Below are 19,773 nucleotides of genomic sequence, written 5' to 3' on the forward strand. Positions count from 1 at the left end.
GTGTGTGTGTGTGTGTGTGTGTTTGTGTACGTGTGGTATGGTGTGGTATGTGTGTGTGGTTTGTGTGTGTGTGTGTGTGTGTGTGTGGTGTGTATGGTGTAGTATGTGTATATGTGTGATGTGGTGTATGTGTGTGTGGTATGTGGGGGAAAGTGTGCATGTGTCTGTGTGTGCACATTTGTGTGTGTAGTGTGTGTATATATGGTATAGTGTGTGTATGTGTGGTGTGGTGTAAATATGTGGGGGGGGTGTGTGTGTAGTGTGTGTATGGTGTAGTATGTGTATATGTGTGATGTGTATGTGTGTGTAGTATGTGGGGAAGTGTGTATATGTGTGATGTGTATGTGTGTGTGTAGTATGTGGGGAAGTGTGCATATGTCTGTGTGTGCACATCTGTGTGTGTGTAGTATAGTGTGTGTATGTGTGGTGTGGTGTGTGTGTGTGTGTGTGTGTGTGTGTGTGTGTGTGTGTGTGTGAACCTGGACTCACATACAGACCAGAGGTCACCCTTGGGTGTCATTGCTCAGGATGATATCCACTTTAGGTTAGTCCCTCTGCTTTTGAGGGGGATCCAATGTCCCAGGGCATGCTAGTTTAGCTACAGTGGCTGACCAGTGAGCCCCAGTCTGTCTGTCTGTCTTGCTAGCACTGGGATTACCGCACATCGCCATTCCTGGCTTTCTTACGTGGGTTCTAGTGATCCAGTTCAGGGCCTCATGCCTGCAGGAGGACTTTACTGACTGAGTTATCTCCACAGCCTGAGAAAGAGATTGTAAAAAGTAAAAGCAAATGATGGCAAAGGTGAATTAAATGCGGGACCCTGCCACCTACCGATGATTTCCTTCACAAGGATGGGCTGAGAATAGTACTTGGGCTCACTGGCCCCAGCCGCGTTAATAGCCTTCACACGTACAAAGATCTTTGCATCCGTAGGCAGACCAGTGATGGTGAACTTGGTCTTGTCGATCAGATCTGTGTTTGCAGTGATCCAGTCCTCAGCTACAACCAGTCAAAGACAAAGAAAAGAAACGGGAACCGTGTTCAGTGAGAGAAGCCATCCCGGCCCATCACAACCAATTCTAAGTTAGCATTTCATTCATACTTAGATCCTTTGGAAAGAACATGATCTGGACTAGACTCAGGTTATGACTACTTAAATACCTAAAAAAAAGGCCCCCAAATGGCTAGCATGAACAACAGGAAGAACTAAATTAGACTCTGCCATTTCCAACAAAAATAAATAAAAACTCTTCCTTAGGAATCAAAGCTCCCTGAGTAACAGTAACTGTTTCCAATAATTTCGCAACAGCTCAACGCCAACGTGGTTCCATCTGCTTGATATAATCTTGAGATTTACACACTGATAAACTTTCAAGTTCAGAAAGACAGGAAAATGCCCCTCTTGTGAAAGAAAGGCACTAATGTTGCCACATGGTCTCTTTTTATTTATTATCTGTTTCATTGTCATGAAACTTACTATGCACGTAAAGAATATGATCATACTCGTTTGCACTCATGAAGAAAAGCCAATTCTATCTACTCAGAAGTGAGGAGGCTCTCCTGTGTTGGCACAACCCTTTTCTCTCAGCCCAAAGCTGGATTTTCCTTTCAGCAATGGGTGGCTCTGTTAGAGCAGCTCTTTGACTGTGAGCACAGGTTGGCAGGGAGACAGGGTAACTGTCATTCTCGGTGGCACTGACTTGATGCTGTAACATCATCAAAAGACTTTAAACCCAGCATCCAGGACAGACAAGTATTTCAGCTTCTGGAAAGTCAGAAATCACCACTCATACAAAAAGAAGTCTTGGAACCCATGAGGAAGTCACCCTTCCCCCCCCCCCAACTCTAGGGACCTTCTGTGTGGAGGTCATGGGGTGGTCCTTCGTGTAAGGTCATGGAACATTCCCAGGTATGGTTCAAAGAGTAAGAAAGTCCGAGAGCTTCACAGAATACGTTACCTGGTAGATCATACGCAGCCTCCCCATTTTCATTAGACTGTTTTGCTGATGTACCTTTGAGAATCCGTCAATAAATTAATTAAAGACACCCACTTTCACACCAGAAGAACATTGTATCAGTAGTCAGCATTCTCTGTTAGTAAAGGAAGCAAAGAGACTTCTCTTCCAAGTAGTGACGAAAGAGAACAAACGTGTTAAGGGGAGGCAGGGGTTCTCCAGAGAGGCACTGCCTATCCTCTAAGGCCTGTGGGTTTTGTCTGCAGGCGCCTGCCCCAGAGAAGAGACGGGATCAGAAAAGAGAAGAGGAGAAAGAGCCTGAGAAGACCTCCACAGGTGGAAGGAAGAGCTAGAGAGTGAAAGACCTCGAAGGAAAAGGAAGACTCGATTCTGGAATCCAGAGGGAGCAGCACGCAGAAAACAGTCGGTTCCTGTCCTGTGCCCTAGGGAACAGGATGCTCCAGTGGCAGGGCTCCCTCATCCAAGTCTAGGAGGACACTTTAGCACTGTGGTACCAGGCAGGCCTCAGCTGAGGCAGAAAAAGGAATCAGCCCCAGCCCTGGTTACTATGACAATGAACTCTGCACCAAGAAAAAAAAAAATACCCGGCCATTTTGGTGCCCTTGTAATCCATGCAAAGGGCCCGCATGATGGTTTGGGGCTTGTCCCAGTGGTTTGGAATAATGTACCTGTTTTGGTACCAAGGAGATGAGCTGGGGCAAGGAATCTGGAGTGGCTGCCCCGGGAACCTTGGCCTTTCTCTCTCTCTCTCCAGCCCTATCAGAACTACAAAGGAGGTTTGGTAACTTGACCTCCGAGAGGGCATGTAGATGATAAACTATTACTTTGAAAAAAGGATACCTCTTTCAGCAAATGGTCTGCTTGCTAGTGTCATAGTTAAGACTCAGTGGATGGGAAAGTGGAATAGAGAACGGGGAAAAACACAAAAGAATAAAGGACAGATGTAAAGGACAGAATAAAGAAAGAAGGAGAAAGATGGGAGGGGAACAGGAGTAGCCCATCTCTTCATGTCTGAGCTACTCTATCTCCGGGCATAGAGAGAAGGATGCCTGAGGGTGGGGGAGGGAATATGGAAGTTGTTCAATAATGCGTGAGGCGTATTTTAAGAAAGGGATGAACTGGAATGAAGGAAGAAACACAAGAGTAAAACGCTTCAGGCATTAAAAATAAAACAGAAAGGCAGAATGATAATGAAAACGCACACAATCGTATACAAGACTTCTTTTATGGAATAATCCTGACATATCCAAAAGCATTCAACACTTGAGAAAATTAGTTCTGGAGAATTGCAGCCATTAAAAGAGAATGAAGAATCAGGCAGCCACATTAAGAAAACAAGGAGAGACAAGGAGAAAGATAGACGTTATGAAAGAGTTTCCATAGAAAGCTAATTCCGACATGTTACATGGCAAATATATACAGAATGACCGTGTACCTATACATATGTATAGCCTCATATACATATGTATCTACACAGACCACACACAGATGACGTAAAATACAGTTCGTTGTATTTTATCTAAGGTGGGTAACATCAAAATGACAGCCATCTATCATTTTGCTGTATCTTCTTACGTTTTAAACCTATCAGAAAGAAAAGAGTAAAGAATTTGCTCCGTTTCATTCACATACAGAAGGTTGTTGTTCAGAAGCCTCATGACATATAAGGTTAAGAGATCCTACTGGCTGGGTGGTCTGAAAAGCAGAACGGAGCGCCCAGGACAGCAGGTGCAAATAAGTCATACAGAAATGCTGGAGGATTTTCTTGTTGAATTAGTGACAACACCAGTTTCCCTGCCTGTGTTAACCCTGGGCCCTTTTCTTTTACTATGCCCCCTCCTCTCCCTGCTGGTTTTGGATCAAGGGCCTTCTGAAGCTTGGAGAAAGCATGGCCAGTGGAGTGAGGCTGAGTAAAGAGACTGATGGGTGGCATGGGGTGCTTCATCCCCATCTGTGCTTCTTCCTGAGTGGCAACTCTCCCTTCTGCCAGGGATGCAGTGCATGCTGGGATTTCAACAGTTTCTCTTTGTTAAGTTTCTTCTCCACAGTGATTTTTTTCCTCCAGGGACATCCGTCAGTGTTTAATTCTTGATTCCCAAATGTATTGTTTCTTGGCTTCATGGGGAACTTCACTGTTAAAGTTTGACGTCCAAAGAATGGTTTTAGAGGTTAATTCTTGGCCTTTGTTTTGTGGGATCTCAGTAAGCTTCTTTGGAGGGGGTCTGTTTGTTTACCATCAACCAGAGAGGAACCTGAGTCTAGAGCCAGTCCTTCCGTCTGTCTGTCCTTCCTTCCTTCCTTCCTTCCTTCCTTCCTTCCTTCCTTCCTTTCTTCCTTTTCCTTCCCTTTTTCCTTCCTTCCTTCCTTCCTTTTTTTCTTCCTTTTCCTCCCCTCCTCCTTCCTTCCTTCCTTTTCCTCTTTTTTTTTCTTTTTCCTATTTGGGATAGAACCCAGAGCCTACCACACTCTAGGCAAATGCTCTATTACTGAGTTAAACGCAAAATTCATTTTCAAATTTCATTTTCTTCTGGTCCTGGCAGTCAGGAAACTAAAAGCACTAGACAATGAGCAAGTGCTGCTCCTTTTTGGTTTTGGTTTCCTGTGACATTTTTCTTTCTCTCTCCTTTAATTTAATCAGGGGATTCTTTAGAGTCTTTTCTTTCTCCTCCAAAATTTAATTTTCATATACTCAAGCCTTGAGGTAAGTTATGGCCACACCGTGAATGCTCCACTCCCTCTAGGATTTAAACCTCTCTCCTTACAATTAAGAGTTGATTTTAATGATTCCTCTCTTTAAGAAGGAAGGAGACGCTCGTTGGTTGGCTAAATATACAGTTTCTTCCCCAGTGCTTGCCCCTAAGTAGACGTCCACTCAGTGTCACACTGCAGTTGCACCCAGTATAGAAATGTTTGTCCCCCAAATCTTGCCAAAGGACCGTCGCCCTATGCTAGCACAGTGGTGATGCCCAGCCTCATAGCCTGATTAAGGTTCTTTTTCCTTTTCAGCATCTACATCCGTAGCACTAAATACTAGAGGAATTTTACATTCACCTACATCTTAGAATGACGACCTCTGGCGTGGCGTCATTCTCCGCAAGAAAAGCGACGATTTCCCAAGGAAGACCAAAGAAAGCGAGGCATATCTCACCTAGCGATGGCGGTATTCGCTGTTAACGCCTAGATGTACTTACTTCCTTCAAAGCAATACTCTAGCACATAGCCATCTAAACCTGCAGCACCAATCTGGTCTGGGGGCCTCCACTTCATTGTCACAGAGGAGTCGGTCACGGAGTCGACAGCCAGAAGAGTCGGAGGGCTGGTCACAGCTAAAAAGATGGGGTTCAGAAGAAGCAGCAGCTGTGAGTATGGAGCTGGGACAGAGTGCCCTCAAAAAGACAGCCGGGATGCCGCTAAACAATACACGTGTATGCTCTGGGTCTTACCAGGACTCACCGGGAATGCCCAGAGCATGACCACATATAAGCCAAACGTCTGACTGACAAGGGTCTGGGAAAGACTGCCACACTCTTCCTCCATACGTTTGTATGAGAGGCCGGGCAGCCAAAGGGACTTAGAGGAACCACTTTCAGGGTTCTAATGACACAGAGTCAAATTACCCTAGCCCTATAATTTTAAATATTTGTCATTTTAAATTACGCGTACATGTGTTGGAGGGGGCTAGGGGCACATACATTCAGGTGCCTGCCATTCCAAAGAATCGTCAGACTCCCCCAGAGTTAGAGAACAGGCAACTGTGAGCTTGTCCCATGCAGATGCTGGATCAGACTCAGGTCCTCTGCAAGAGCAGTCCCTGCTCTTGATCACTGAGCCGTGTTCCAGCATCCTTAGACTTGTACTTTTGAAGCAAACTCTTATACTGACTTTCCCATTGTTTCTCTGGGTGACAGTGCTGGTTGTCCTGGAACTCACTTTGTAGACCAGGCTGGCCTTGAACTCTCAGAGACCCATCTGCCTCTGCCTCCTAAGTGCTGAGATTAAAGGTGTGCACCATTATGCTCAGCTGAATTTCCCATTTCTTAAGAAACACTTTAATGCAGCAAAATAGTGGAGACAGCTTATCTTCGATTTGCCTTCTGTGGACATTTTGTGGATGTTTCAGAGATAAACTTAAGATGCAGCCATAAACTAAGGTGCAGTTATAAAGCAAAGAGGTTCGTTGTCAAATGTAGCCTTGGTCTATGATACTTTGGGAAGGAGAATGGAGAACAGTTACATGGACAGTTACAGGCTACATGCTTAGAGGCAGGAGTGGCAAGGAGGGCCACTCGCAGCTCCCGCTGGAGTTCTGGAAATGAATTCCAGGACCTACATTCTGAATGGTCAACTTCTCCAAAGTCAGTTTTGAAGTTCTTACAATATTGCCCTTAACATGTCTGGCCTCCTTACCCACCCTACCACTCTAAGAAGCCCCAGGTCCAGCCCAGCTTAGACGTATATCAGAGGGGAGGCTGTAACGAGCTGGGGCAGTGATGTCTACAACAGAGGCATTCTCTGGACTCACCCAAAGGGACAAAGGGCTTGGAGGGCATACTGGGCTTGGAGATGCCAATGGCATTGACCGCAAAGATGCGGACCTCGTAGGCCACCCCTTCAATCATCTTCTTGGGCTCAAAAGTTGTCTCTTTGCAGAGATCAAAATTCAGTCTCATCCACCTGGAGCTTTGCTTCTTTTTCCTCTCAATAAAGTATCCTGTAGGTGAAAACACAGAGACTCGGGTTGCTTTTGTCTTGTCTTTTGTTTCTCTCTATCTTGTCTTAAACTTTACGGGACAGCTGTTCCCAAAATTCTGTACATTCTAAGTAGACTGAGTGAAATAGCCAAACGCAGTTACACTTTAATGCACCTCATCCCACTAGTTGTTAGAGATCAGATGACACAACTGTGAATTCTGTAAATTACAGAGGAAATAATAGGAGTAGAACAAAAAATAAAGTTTGTACCAGGAAAAAAAGGAAAGAGTCAGAGACAGACAGCTCCTAGCAGCTTAGTCATTGTTGAGGAATCGAGAGCCAAGAGCCTAGAAGGTTATAGCAATGGGAATAAGAAGAGACAAAAAAATAGGTTTTGTGAGTTTTATTACTATCTATAGAAAAAAATTTCTCCATTAAGGAAGCAAATTCTCTTAAGAATTTAATGATAAAAAATTCCTTTAGGACACAATCTATGGTGGTTTGGAAAATGGCCCCCATTAGCTCATATGTTTGAATGCTTAGCCAGTTAGTAGAACTGTTTGGGAAGGATTAGGAGGCGTGGCCTTGTTTGAAGAAATGCATCGCTGGGAGCAGGCTCTGACTTTTTTTTTTTGTTTTGTTTTTTTTTTTTTTTAAGATTTTTATTTATTTTACGTATGTGAGTACACTGTAGAGTGAGTACATTGTAGCTGTCTTCAGACACATCAGAAGAAGGTTTCAGATCCCATTACAGATGGTTGTGAGCCACCATGTGGTTGCTGGGAATTGAACTCAGGACCTCTGGAAGAGCAGTCGGAGCTCTTAACCACTGAGCCATCTCTCCAGCCCCAGGCTCTGACGTTTTAAAAGCTTATAATCAGGCCCAACTCCTGGCCTGCTGGCTGCAGATCAGGATTTAAAGTTTTCCGCTACCGTTCCAGTACCAAACCTGTCTGCTTCCCACCATGATGATCATGGACAAACCCTCTAAAATTGTAAGTAAGCCCACAATTAAATGCTTGCTTTTATAAGAGTTGCCTTGGTCATGGTGTAATAGACCTTCAGAGTAATAGAACATTAAATAACACACAACCCTGTGTGTATGATAGTTACTGACCAGAACAATGGGAGTTAGACTTGGAGCTGTCTCAGAATTAGTTGTTGAGTGAAAAACAAGCAAGAAAAAGAGATGGTCAGGGGACATGCAATGGAGCTGTTCAAATCCCAAGGAATCGTAGAACATCACAATAGATATTTTTATTTCAACAGTTATTTGAAGCCATAGTATATGGTATAATAAGCACCGTCTCTTCCTCCTCTTCCTTGGCAGTACTAAGAGCTGAGTACTCCTGTTGAGTACTCCGGTTGAGTACTCCCATATGCTAGGCCAGGACTCTACCAACTCAGCAGACCTTGTCCTAGATTTAATTTCCAGAATGTATTCTGTTCTAAAATGCTTTAAGAGAATGCCAACTGCACTGGTAGTAACCTTCAGGGTGATCAGAATGTGATTACCTAAGATTGGAGACCCTCCATCATAGACAGGAGGCTCCCAGTTCATGATGCACCAGTCATCTCCCACTTCTGTCACATTTGGTGCCACCGGAGGATCAGGGATATCTGTAGTAGACAGAACAGAAAAACAGGGATTTGGGTGAAGAGTCAGAACCTGGTACCAAGTTTTAGATTTATTTTCTGAAATACATTTAAAAACTAACTTGGACAAAAAGTGAATATAGGGTAAACATGTAGTGACAATTTTGGTTTCATAACATAACCCCAGTTATGTTATGTGAATATGGTTTTGTTTTAATCCCAGGTGTGGGATTAGAGGCTGCTTCACAGCAGGTGATTATGATTTGACTTGTGCTCTAGCAAGGGAGTGGCTTTTAAAGCCCAGTTGCAGAGAGTTTACATTTGGAACTCTGGGAACTTTTCAGAGGGTATAAATGCAAGAGTCCCAAGAGGGACTGGGGCAGGTGTGCCATCTGAGGAGGCTACAGCTGCTGCTGGTTCCTGATGCTGCAGTTTGTCAAATGGTCCTGAGCAAAGAGATGAGAAGAAACTGAATATCCTGATGGTAAAGACTGCACTTGCCCCAAGGAACTTGACACCCCTAACCAACAGGAAGTAGTCTAAAGAAGTCTATGACACCTTTTCCCTCTAACTTTCTCTCCTACCTAGTGTTGGGGGTTGGAAGGGCTTAGGGTGGAGTAAGGGTTGGGAAAGGTGGTAGAGAACATCATTCAATAAAGAAGTCCTAACAAATCATGCCTACATAAGGGGAAGAGCTCAGTGAAAATAAACTTAACAATATCTACAAATCCTTGAAAATCATCACATTAAAGCAAGCATTCCATGTGAAACCAGACACTCCTGTTCTTTACTCTGAAAAAAAAAAAAAAAAAAACCAGGAGAAGAAATTAGCACCTAAATGTTAGATATAGGTTTTTGTTGTTGTTGTTGTTTTAAATTGGATATTCTTTATTTATATTTCAAATGTTATTCCCTTTCCCAGTTTCCTGTTGTGGTTTGCCCTGGAGTTATCTGTATTTTGATGCTAATTCCACTGCCTAGTCACTACTCAGCATTGTAAAATACAGGTGAGGGCAGGTACAGGATAGAAGGAGACCTGTCACTGGATGAGAAGGAAGGATGGGCAGGAGAAAAGTTTGAAGGAAGAGGAGGAGACGGGAATGGAGAGACAGGAAATGGAGGGTAGCCGCAGCAGAGAGAACATGGAAGCTGATGTTAAGATTCCACTCTGTGTATTTACAGGTTGTTATGAATGTTCTTAAGGGATGGATGTGTATAGGGCTTTGTATGTTTAGGTGGGCAATTATATCTTATCAATTGGGTTAAACGTTATTGTGATCTGTGTTCTTTTATGTGACAGTTTGAGTGTAAGAAAGTGTGGGGCGGCTGGTCTGGGCTGCCACAGAACTGGGATGTGTGTTTCTGGCATGGAAACCTGCCTTGGGAACTAGATGAGTAGAGAGATTGCTGCCAGGCTCAGAGAGAGGCAGTGTGATACGGGATGGAGCAAAGCGGGTAAGTGGCTTTGCTGACTGAGAATTAAGATATCTAACAGATATCTTGGGGCACTGCACTGCGGATCTAGTGGGGGATAAAAGACAGCATTTTATTTTTTATAATTTTACAGCAACACCTATCCTATCCTCCTCCCCTTCTATAAAGATGTTCCCCTCCCCAACCTTCCCCGCTTCCTGCCCCCGACATTCCCCTACACTGGGGGATCCAGTCTTGTCAGGACCAAGGATTTCTCCTTCCACTGGTGCCCAACAAGGCCATCCTCTGCTACATATGCAGCTGGAGCCCTGGGTCTGTCCATGTGTACTCTTTGGGTAGTGGTTTAGTCCCTGGGAGCTCTGGTTGGTTGGCATTGTTGTTCATATGGGGTTACAGCCACTGTCAGCTCTTTCTATCCTTGGATGTAGGTTTTTTTAATTCAAAATTAACTTCCGGTAGAGGGAAACCAAATTATTGTTTATTCTTTTTTTTTTTTTTTTTTTTTTTTTTTTTCCGGAGCTGGGGACCGAACTCAGGGCCTTGCGCTCGCTAGGCAAGCGCTCTACCGCTGAGCTAAATCCTCAACCCTGTTTATTCTATATCAAATAGAAGATTCGAGATGTCGATTGGAGGAATTCAATTCAGAAATGGCAAGACACTATGTTAATGTGTAGTTAAGCTTTTCATAAAGTGACTAATTTCGAGTCACGTTGGAATAATGGTTCTTCAAGGAAATCTAAAGTGAGAAGAGGTGGGTAGAAGAATCTCGAACACTCATAGTCAGCTGGACCCAAGTTACTGGGTTTGAGCTGAGGAAAAGTGCATTTAGAAAGCTAAGGACCGTGGCTGGAGAGATGGCTCAGTGGTTTAGAGCACTGACTGCTTTTCCAGAGGTCCTGAGTTCAAATCCCAGCAACCACATGGTGGGTCACAACCATCTGTAATGGGATCCGATACCCTCTTCTGGTGTATCTGAAGACAGCTACAGTGTACTTATATACTAAATAAATAAATCTAAAAAAATAGAAAGCTAAGGACCAGTGCACAAGGTTACCATCCCTCCAGGGCATGGTTGATATGGGGAAATTAACAACTGTGTTATAGTGACTTTAACTGGTGCCCAAAAAAGCAACTACCCAGAACTAGTGAGTTCCTGGGTCTCAGAGGAGAACCCACTACTGGCCTTCAACTAAGTCAGTACAATTCCTAACTGCGTTCTAACTACTTGTCCTTATGCCCACAAATTAGTTCTCACAATTCAGCAAAGAAGACTTCTCTTTGCAATGACCGCAACTGTTCATAATGCAGAAGAGCACGGGATGCCCAGCACCAGTCGATACAGCTACAACACAGACCATAACCCAAGACTCTGGGAGCCTTGCAGAAGAAGGGACGGAGGGATTCTAAGAGCTGGAGGGCCAGGCACTTGATGTGAGATTGTGTCTCCTGGAAAACAGGGAAGCCTCGTCCATGATACCTCAGCAATATGCTGCCCAGGCAAGACCCAAACAAGTAATACACCGGTAAATGTGCTAACATGGAAGGCGGAAATCTCATGAGGCTTCAGCCATACACAAAGAACTATACAAGTAACTAAGAGATGCTGAGGGTGGGAGAAATATTCTTCCCCAGGGATGAGCCCCCCAATTGTTATCCAGCTCCAAGTGGTCAGTCCTGAAACTATACAGGTTCTCTCTCTCTCTCTCTCTCTCTCTCTCTCTCTCTCTCTCTCTCTCTGTGTGTATGTATGTGTGTGTCTCTCTCTGTGTCTCTCTGTCTCTCTCTTTCTCTCTCTCTGTCTCTTTCTGTCTGTCTCTGTCTCTGTCTCTGTCTCTCTCTCTCTCTGTGTGTGTGTGTGTGTGTGTGTGTCCATGAATTTGAGAGGGAGTTATAGGGCATGGGAGATGCTGGACGGAGGAAAAGTAAGAGGTAAAATAATGTAATTATATCTTCATTGCAAAAAAAATTGTAAAAAAAAAAAAAAAAAAGATTTTAAAGACTTTTGAAGGGCACCCAAAGGGAGGATGACTTTGTAGACCTATAACCCGTAGTCCCAAACACCCCTAACTATTTACTTCTTCCAATGAGAAGTTCTCTAGAGGAGAAAAAGAAGAGGAAGGAAGGTAGCACAAAGAGAAAATCAACAAAGAGATGCTGGTTGGTAAAACAAAGCTACGTGTGGTTTGCTCCTGTCGGAGTCTAAGAGTGTTGTTCCCTGGAGAACTTACCCACAACCTTAATCTTGATGCTTGCGTGTGCTTCTCCAGCTTCATTTTTCAGATTTATGTTGTACACACCAGAGTCATCTCTCTCTGCCACGTCAATGACCAGCGTGCTGCTGTCGGGGTAGGATTCTGCCCTGATCCGACCACTGCCCTCCATAATAGCCTGACAAGGAAGAAGCAAACCCAGAGTGATGGACTGACCAGAGCCCCTCTTGAGCATCTGAGGACCCCAGCCAGGCAGACCGGAGTGCCCGAGAGCACATTGTCAGGACCCCAGTCAGGCAGCCCGGAGTGCCCGAGAGCACATTGTCAGGACCCCAGCCAGGCAGGCCCGATCGCCCAACATCCACAGAGAGGCAGAGAGAGGCAGAGAGAGGCAGAGAGAGGCGGAGACGCAGAGACACAGAGACGCAGAGACGCAGAGACACAGAGACACAGAAAGCCAGGGCTGGATTCAAAAGCCCAATAACTAGAAGCTTTCCTAAGAGAAAGCCGGAGGACAGAAAAATACAAGGGTAGAAGTGGTCCTTTTGGGACAAGAGCCTCATTCTGTAGAAAATCCAGAATACACAACTTATATCAGAGACTCACGGTTTTCATTTGCGTGGATGCCTTGAAAAACGGGAAGACATTGAAAATGCTTAGAGTGGGGAAACTCATCTTTTATCCCAGCACTCTGGCGGCAGATCGCTCTGAGTTGGAGTTCAGCCTGGTCCACTTAGCAAGTTCGAGGCCAGCCAGGGCGACATAGTGCGCCCTTGTCTCAAAAACCAAACAAGGCAAAACACGAAAACCAAAAAACATGGCGACGGCTGGTGAGCGGTTGGAAAATGGTGCAAGAATAATCTTTCACTCCGTTTAGTATGAGGTTTCCATTCTTAAAAGATTTATTTACTTTTATTTTATGTGTATGTTGTTTTGCCTGCATATGCCTAGACAGCGCCCCCGAGGGTCAGACAGCAGCGTCAGATCTCCTGGAGCTCGAGTTACATAGTTGTTAGCTGCTATGTAGGTGTTGGGAACAGACTCGAGGCCTTTGCAAGCGCAACAAGCGCTCTTAACAACGGAGCCTCTCTCAGCCTCAGTTTCCACTTCAGATAAGGATGTGGAAGAATGACTAATCTTAAGTGGCAGAGAAAAGCTGAGCCTTCCGCTGTCCTCTTCCATTTTTCTGCTGTGTTAAATTCTTAAACCACTGAGCTACATCCTCAACCTCCGATTTCCTGAGCCAGGTGCTCACTACAGAGCCCTGGCTGGTCTGGAACTTGCTCTGTAGACCAGGCCAGCCTTGAATTCACAGCGATCCTCATGCCTCTGCCTCCAGAGTACTGGCAATAAACGCTTGTGACACCATACTGGCCGGAGAGACCCCGGGTTTGATCTGAGCAGTTTTCCACCCGGGTGCATGAACTCCTGCCTCCTTGTGCTTCCTATATGAAAAAACCCTAAATGGTCTTTAGATTCCCTGTAATTGAAATATCAACTCCCCCAACCCCCAGGAGTCCAAACCAGGGCCTTATAGGTGTCAGGGAAAGGCTCTATATGTAAGATCCCCTCACCCCCACCCCCACCTGCTGCCACTACCACTGGGGAACTCCCCCAGGGCAATAAGTAAGGCAGTGCGGGATACCTCACTTATTGTCATATCCGGAGCCATTGCTTTTCATAACTTGACCCAGTTCCAAAGTCCAGAAAGAGAACTGTTCACATAATTTTTTTAATTTGGGGATTACTCTATGTGAGAGTTTAAGCTGGATTCCTGAGGTTCCGTTTTTTTTCTGGAAGTTAAGTCTTTCATCCGGCTTTTAATTTTCTTTTCCCAGCAGGAAGCCAGGGATTGCTTAAACTGGGACACTTTTAACAGCCCCTCCCGGACTCTTCTGTTCTCTCCTGGTCTATGTGTCCTAGTGCCAATGGCTTTCAAGGCCTCCCACACATTAATTAAGCGCCTTCTCAGTCCTTGGACCGTGGTGCCTACTGGCCTTCAGCAGATCACTTCCCTTCAGAGTTCATGGACGCCGTTTCTTACTGTCCACCGTGGAGGCTCTGGTGACTGTCTGCCCAGTTGCTATCACCATGTGCTCTCGGGTTTTATTTATTTTATTTATTTATTTTCGGGGAGTGGGGGTTTAAAGACAGGGTCTTTTTAGGTAGCCTTCGCTGTCCTTGAATACTCCTATCTTACTCAGCGTCACTGTTATGGAATGGGACCCCATGACCAGCTTATCATATCCTGTAATTTCCACGGCACTTTTTCTTCCTGCCCCATGACATCCATGGAATATAAGGCGGGACTATGTTCACACGTCAGAAAATCATGCTTAGCCAAATAAGTAGGTGACTAGAAATAAGAAAATAAGTGATTAATAGATTCATCTGAAAATCAGCTTTTATTCTCTTCTCAGAGGAATTATACCTGTAATGAACTTTTTTGTGGGTTTTTTTTTTTGTTTGTGTGTGTGTTTTGTTTTCTCTCTCTCTCTCTCTCTCTCTCTCTCTCTGTGTGTGTGTGTATGTGTGTGTGTGTGTGTGTGTGTGTGTGTGTGTGTGTGTGTGTGTGTGTATGTGTATGCGCACTTAGAGACAGGGTCTCACTCGGTAGCTTTGACTGTCCTAGAATTCATTATGTAGGTCAGACTTCCAACTCACAGAAGTCTGCCTGTATTTGTTTCCAGTATTGGGATAAAAGCCATGTACAACCGCACCTGGCCGTAGCTTACCTATTGATCTGTGCCTCTTCCCTGCACCTGAATCACAGGAGAGGGTTGGCCCATGTGCATGCCCCTGCTTGTGTGTGGCGTTCGTGGGTGAGTGTTGAGCGCGAGAGTATGCAAGTGTAACAAACCTTATCTGCTCTGCTCCAGATGGCTTTCGGAGGTGGTTCCCCTGTGACGGGAATCTCCAGACGAAGCTTGCTTCCGGCAATCACTGTCACAGTGTTATCAGCATCCAGGCCATCGAGGATGATCTTGGGAGGGTCTAGAACAGTCAGCAGGGCTTTTGTTATCCCTCAGACATTTTCATTTGGTATTTTGGCTAGAGAGTGGCTACTGATAAGCATTGGTAACAATCAGTTTTTAAACTGGGTAAAATATGTATACATATATATATATATATATATATATATATATGACATAAGGATATTATGAATGTGTATTTTTATATACATATAAAATTTCAAAGGAGTTTTAAGTCCCAGAAATCTATTTGTGATCTGTGAGAGCCCATAAGCCATAAGCTAAAGTTATATATATATATATATATGAGTCCTCATGGCAATTGGTGCTTGGTACCCTATAAAACTGCTTCTTGTCATATTTACAAATCAACCACTTATAACGAATACTATAGCAACTGATGTCTCTCATAAGTCATTGTTTCTCATGCATTAGAGTCCAAGGTAAACAAACAAGTGGGCCGCTATACAATAATTCTTTTGATCTACTTCGGTAATTCCTGTGGTCTACTCACCGATGACGTGAACTTTGGCAGACAAAGGAATATTGTAGGCATCTGGTGTAAACACATATTCACCTTCGTCTTCAATGAGAGCATTGGCTATGACTAACTTGTGGATCCTGAAGGAGGAAGAAAAATGTATGTCTGACACTTTGCAAGGGTGAGAGTATACACACCGCCCAAGCCGAGGAGACACCTGTCCTGTATTCTTCACCTCTTCATAGAGGAGAGGGAGAAAGAGAGGGACAGGGTGTGTGGGGGGGCACAGGTGGAATTTTATTCTATTTATTGACCCAGGTCAGATCTGGTTTGGATTATATGAGAGTATAATCTCTACAAATACGACCTGTTTATTACGTGTGCAAGTGTCTATTATTCTTCTTCCTCATAACTACAAAAGCAACAAGATTTAGCATCTTAATAATGTTGCATTTAAATATAGAAGAAAGCACAGAGGAGAATGCTGACTTTGGCTGTGTACACCAAAGAGTAATCGTTCTTAAGTTTATGGGCCGTGGATCAGTGAGGATTGGATGGGGCCAATGCATCCTTTCCTTGTAAAAAGTCGGAGGAGTGTGCAGTTTAACTCTGGGAGGTGGTGGTGCACGCCTGTAATAACAGCCCTCAGGAGGCAGAGGCAGGCAGATCTCTGTGAGTTCGAGGCCAGCCTGGTCTACAGAGTGAGTTCTAGGACAATAAGGACTGTTACACAGAGAAACCCTGTCTTAAAATTTTCTTTTTAAAAAAATGTATGCAATTTGGGGATAGGAGTGTGGCTCAATGGTACATTAACTTAGCACATATGAGGGTCTGGGTTCAATCCCCAGCACCGCACACATACTGACATAGACACACATATGAAGGACATAAGGATATTATGAATGTGTGTTTTTATATACATATAAAATTTCAAAGGAGTTTTAAGTCCCAGAAATCTATTGTGATCTGTTGTGAGAGCCCATAAGCTAAAGTTCAATTTCTTGCCTTAAATCTTTGCTCGATTCTAGGCAAGTATGCGTTCCCATAATAAAACAAAAATAGAAGGAAGGTCATGTGATAGTTGTTATTATTAAAGGCTGACAATAATTATGGTGTCAGGGTCTTCTTTTCTTTTCTAAAGATTTACTTTATTTTATGTGTATGGGTGTTTTGCTTGCGTGTCCATGTGTCCTGTGTGCATGCAGTGCCTGTGGCGGCCAGAAGAGGGCATCAGATCCTTTGAAACTAGAATTAAAGACAGTTGTGAGCCACCATATGGGTGCTGGGAATGGAACTCTGATCCTCTCAAAAAGCAACCAGTGCTCTTAGCCACGGAACCATTTCTCCAGCCCCATGAAATGAGGATCTTAATTGACAGTTATTTGCATTCTGTGATCAGGCAACGAGTGCTATAAAATAAACCGAGTGCCCCGATAAACTCTGCAGAGAAGGCTGGCTTTATACATGAAGAGCAGCAGAAGCAGTGACAGACAAGGACACGTATGCTCTTCCCAAGTTACTTTCCTTTCACAGGTTAAGGCAGAGGGAACGCTGTCGTCACGTCAACTCAATGGGTCCTATTTAAGGGTTTGGTACTATTCCTCATTATCTTGATTTCTACAAAGTCAGGTAAACAACGTCGTTTGAGCAGAGTAGGGTAGAAGCTCAGCACGTGACTGCTGGGTCTAAACCTACGGCTTCTCGATCTCTTACTGAACATTCGGACCAGCTGGTCATCTGTCAGGTCTTCTAGAATGCACAGTCACCCCTGTAACCACGAATTTAGATGGTGCACCTGATAGGTTTTAGACGGTAGACCATAGTGTGAGGTGTAGACAGAAGATCTTGATCAGGATGTGATTTCAGCAAAGCCATCACCAGCTCTTACCTGACTAGAGATAGGCCATCTCCCTGCTCTCCAGAGAGTCAGTGGATGTGTCACTTAGGAAGCAGGAGAAGTGAATGTTGACAATCCCACCTGGCTTGCTTACCTTCCCTTGTGAACGACCTTCAGACGTTCCCCTTCCTGAACAGGGAGGCCATTTTTTGTCCATTTTCCTGGTACGTTTTCAGAGATTTCACACTTCAGGCATACTTCTTTCCCAAGTTTTACAGTCTGATCCGTCAGAGGCGTTGTGATCTTCAGAGGTCTCACTGCAGAGATAAGGAGGGTTACGGATCTGCACCACGAAACTCCAGACAAGCTAACATGGTAGCATTTCACAGTGCCCTGTCAGAGAGTCTGTAATGCGTGCTCCGAAGGTGGCAGACTGTTCCAACGCAGATGATGTAACCGAGCAGAACCTAGCATGGCACCAGTCCCATCACCTCAAATATACACGACGAGATTCCATGCTCATCCATAGGATATGAACCACATCCACTCACGCCTAAGGCTACAACTGTTCATCTGACTTCAAATAATCCTCATGAGACTTCGTGGTGCCCTCAAAGCTACAGGCATCCCAACACCATGCACAAGCAAACCTCAGGACCCTTTCAAGGTCAAGTGCTGTGTTTACCAACAATTTATTGGGTGTGGGGAGGGATACATGGTACGGGGTGTTGTTTTTTTTTTTCTTTTTTGTTCTTTTGAATGAGGTCTTTTTGTTTCTTTTTTTTTAATTCTTTTTTAAAAATTTATTTATTTATTTATTTTTATATATGAGTACACTGTAGCTATCTTCAGACACACCATTACAGATCCCATTACAGATGGTTGTGAGGCACCATGTGGTTGCTGGGATTTGAACTCAGGGCCTCTGGAAGAGCAGTCGGTGCTCCTAACCACTGAGCCATCTCTCCAGCCCGGTCTTTTTGTTTCTTAAACAGATTTATTTGTTGTATTTTATATGAATGGGCATTTACTTACATATATGTATATATACCATGTGCATGCCTGGGGCCCATGGAGGGCAGAAGAAGGCATCAAACTCCTTGGAACTGGAGCTACAGAAGGTTCTAAGCCACCATGTGGGTATTCCAATTGAACCCATGTGGGTCCTCTGCCAGAGCAGTGCAGGTCTTAACAACAGAGCCGTTTCTCCACCCTTTATTTTGTTTTTAATGTATGCCTAGCAGAGCGTTTTTGGACTGTAATGCCCCATCTTGTTTATTACATAAACCTTTTGGTTATTAACGCACGTTTATGCAGCATAATAAATTTTAGAAATACGTAATCTTGTGAAGGTAGAACTGATTCCAATTACTTTCAATGGATATAAATGTCAGATAAAACATAGCCTATGGGGTTTGGGGATTTAGCTCAGTGGTAGAGCGCTTGCCTAGCGAGCGCAAGGCCCTGGGTTCGGTCCTCAGCTCTGGAAAAAAAAAATAACCAAAAAACAAACAAACAAACAAAAAACCCAGCCTATGGCCAACACACATTTTTATATTAAACTAAAATGGCCACACTTCTGTGGATCGTAAGAAGCATGTCGGGATGATTTCTTTTTAAGTCAGTGATCATATGAAGTGCAGCTGGACCAACAAAGGCGTAAAGAGGAAATATGTGTGCTATGCATGCGTGAGCAACCGTGATCACGGAATCCTGCTGTTTTCATTTTCGTGGCAACTGCGAATAGACTCTTGTCGAGAAATCGCTACTTTAAGAGGCCGTTTGGACAAGAAGATTAGTTCTCTTAGGCTTTGGAAGCCTACCATCTGCAAACAAGCTCTTTAACCGAGAGTTCCCGGTGGCACCCTAGGCTTAAAGGACTTTCTCCGTACACCAAAGGCAATTACGAACTGCAAGTTGAATGTTAAATCTTCGTTTAATGATTTGAACTTGATAGAGAGATATAGTTAGGCTTTTTGACATATTTATGGTTTGGCACATTTTCTGGGTAACTTTTTTGTTTTTTTAAAGATTTGTTCATTTATATCTGTACAGCATTCTGCCTGCATGTATGCCTGCAGGCCAGAAGAGGGCGCCATATCTCATTACAGATGGTTATGAGCCACCGAGACACAGGACCTCTGTTAGAGCAGCTGGTGCTCTTAAACTCTGAGCCATCTCTCCGGCTCTCTAGGGAACTTTTCTCTTTCCCAGAATTGATGCTCTACTATTTTTTTTTAAAGATTTATTTATTTCTATGTCTATGAGTACTGTATCTGCATGGACACCTGCACACCAGAAGAGGGCATCATATCACATTACAGATGGTTGTAAGCCATCAGGTGGTTGCTGGGATTTGAACTCGGGACCTCTGAAAGAGCAGCCAGTGCCCTTAACAGCTGAGTCATCTCTCCAGCCCAAGGCTACAATTAAACCAAGTAGTTGATTCCTTTCTAAGAGAACCCGATATGACACTCAGCTAGAGGGAGTCCAATTCTACATATTTCTTTTCTTTTTTCCTTTTTTTTTTTTTTTTTTCGGAGCTGGGGACCGAACCCAGGGCCTTGCACTTGCT

The 19,773-nt window shown here is 44.1% G+C and overlaps 1 protein-coding gene across 1 annotated transcript in view; it reads right to left on the reverse strand.

The window, feature by feature from the left end:
* Mybpc1 (myosin binding protein C1) overlaps nt 1-19,773 on the reverse strand; it is an 87,487-nt gene that overhangs the window by 16,835 nt on the left and 50,879 nt on the right. The window contains exons 12-19 of the mRNA XM_032910951.1: nt 17,353-17,515; nt 15,395-15,501; nt 14,769-14,902; nt 11,927-12,086; nt 8,184-8,288; nt 6,499-6,687; nt 5,168-5,302; nt 832-999 (exon numbers count right to left, since the gene is read on the reverse strand). Of these exons, the coding sequence (XP_032766842.1) occupies nt 832-999; nt 5,168-5,302; nt 6,499-6,687; nt 8,184-8,288; nt 11,927-12,086; nt 14,769-14,902; nt 15,395-15,501; nt 17,353-17,515 (1,161 nt within the window). The remainder of the gene's footprint in view (nt 1-831; nt 1,000-5,167; nt 5,303-6,498; nt 6,688-8,183; nt 8,289-11,926; nt 12,087-14,768; nt 14,903-15,394; nt 15,502-17,352; nt 17,516-19,773) is intronic.

The sequence above is a fragment of the Rattus rattus genome, chromosome 1, assembly GCF_011064425.1.
Source record: "Rattus rattus isolate New Zealand chromosome 1, Rrattus_CSIRO_v1, whole genome shotgun sequence".
In the NCBI taxonomy this organism is placed as follows: Eukaryota; Metazoa; Chordata; class Mammalia; order Rodentia; family Muridae; genus Rattus; species Rattus rattus.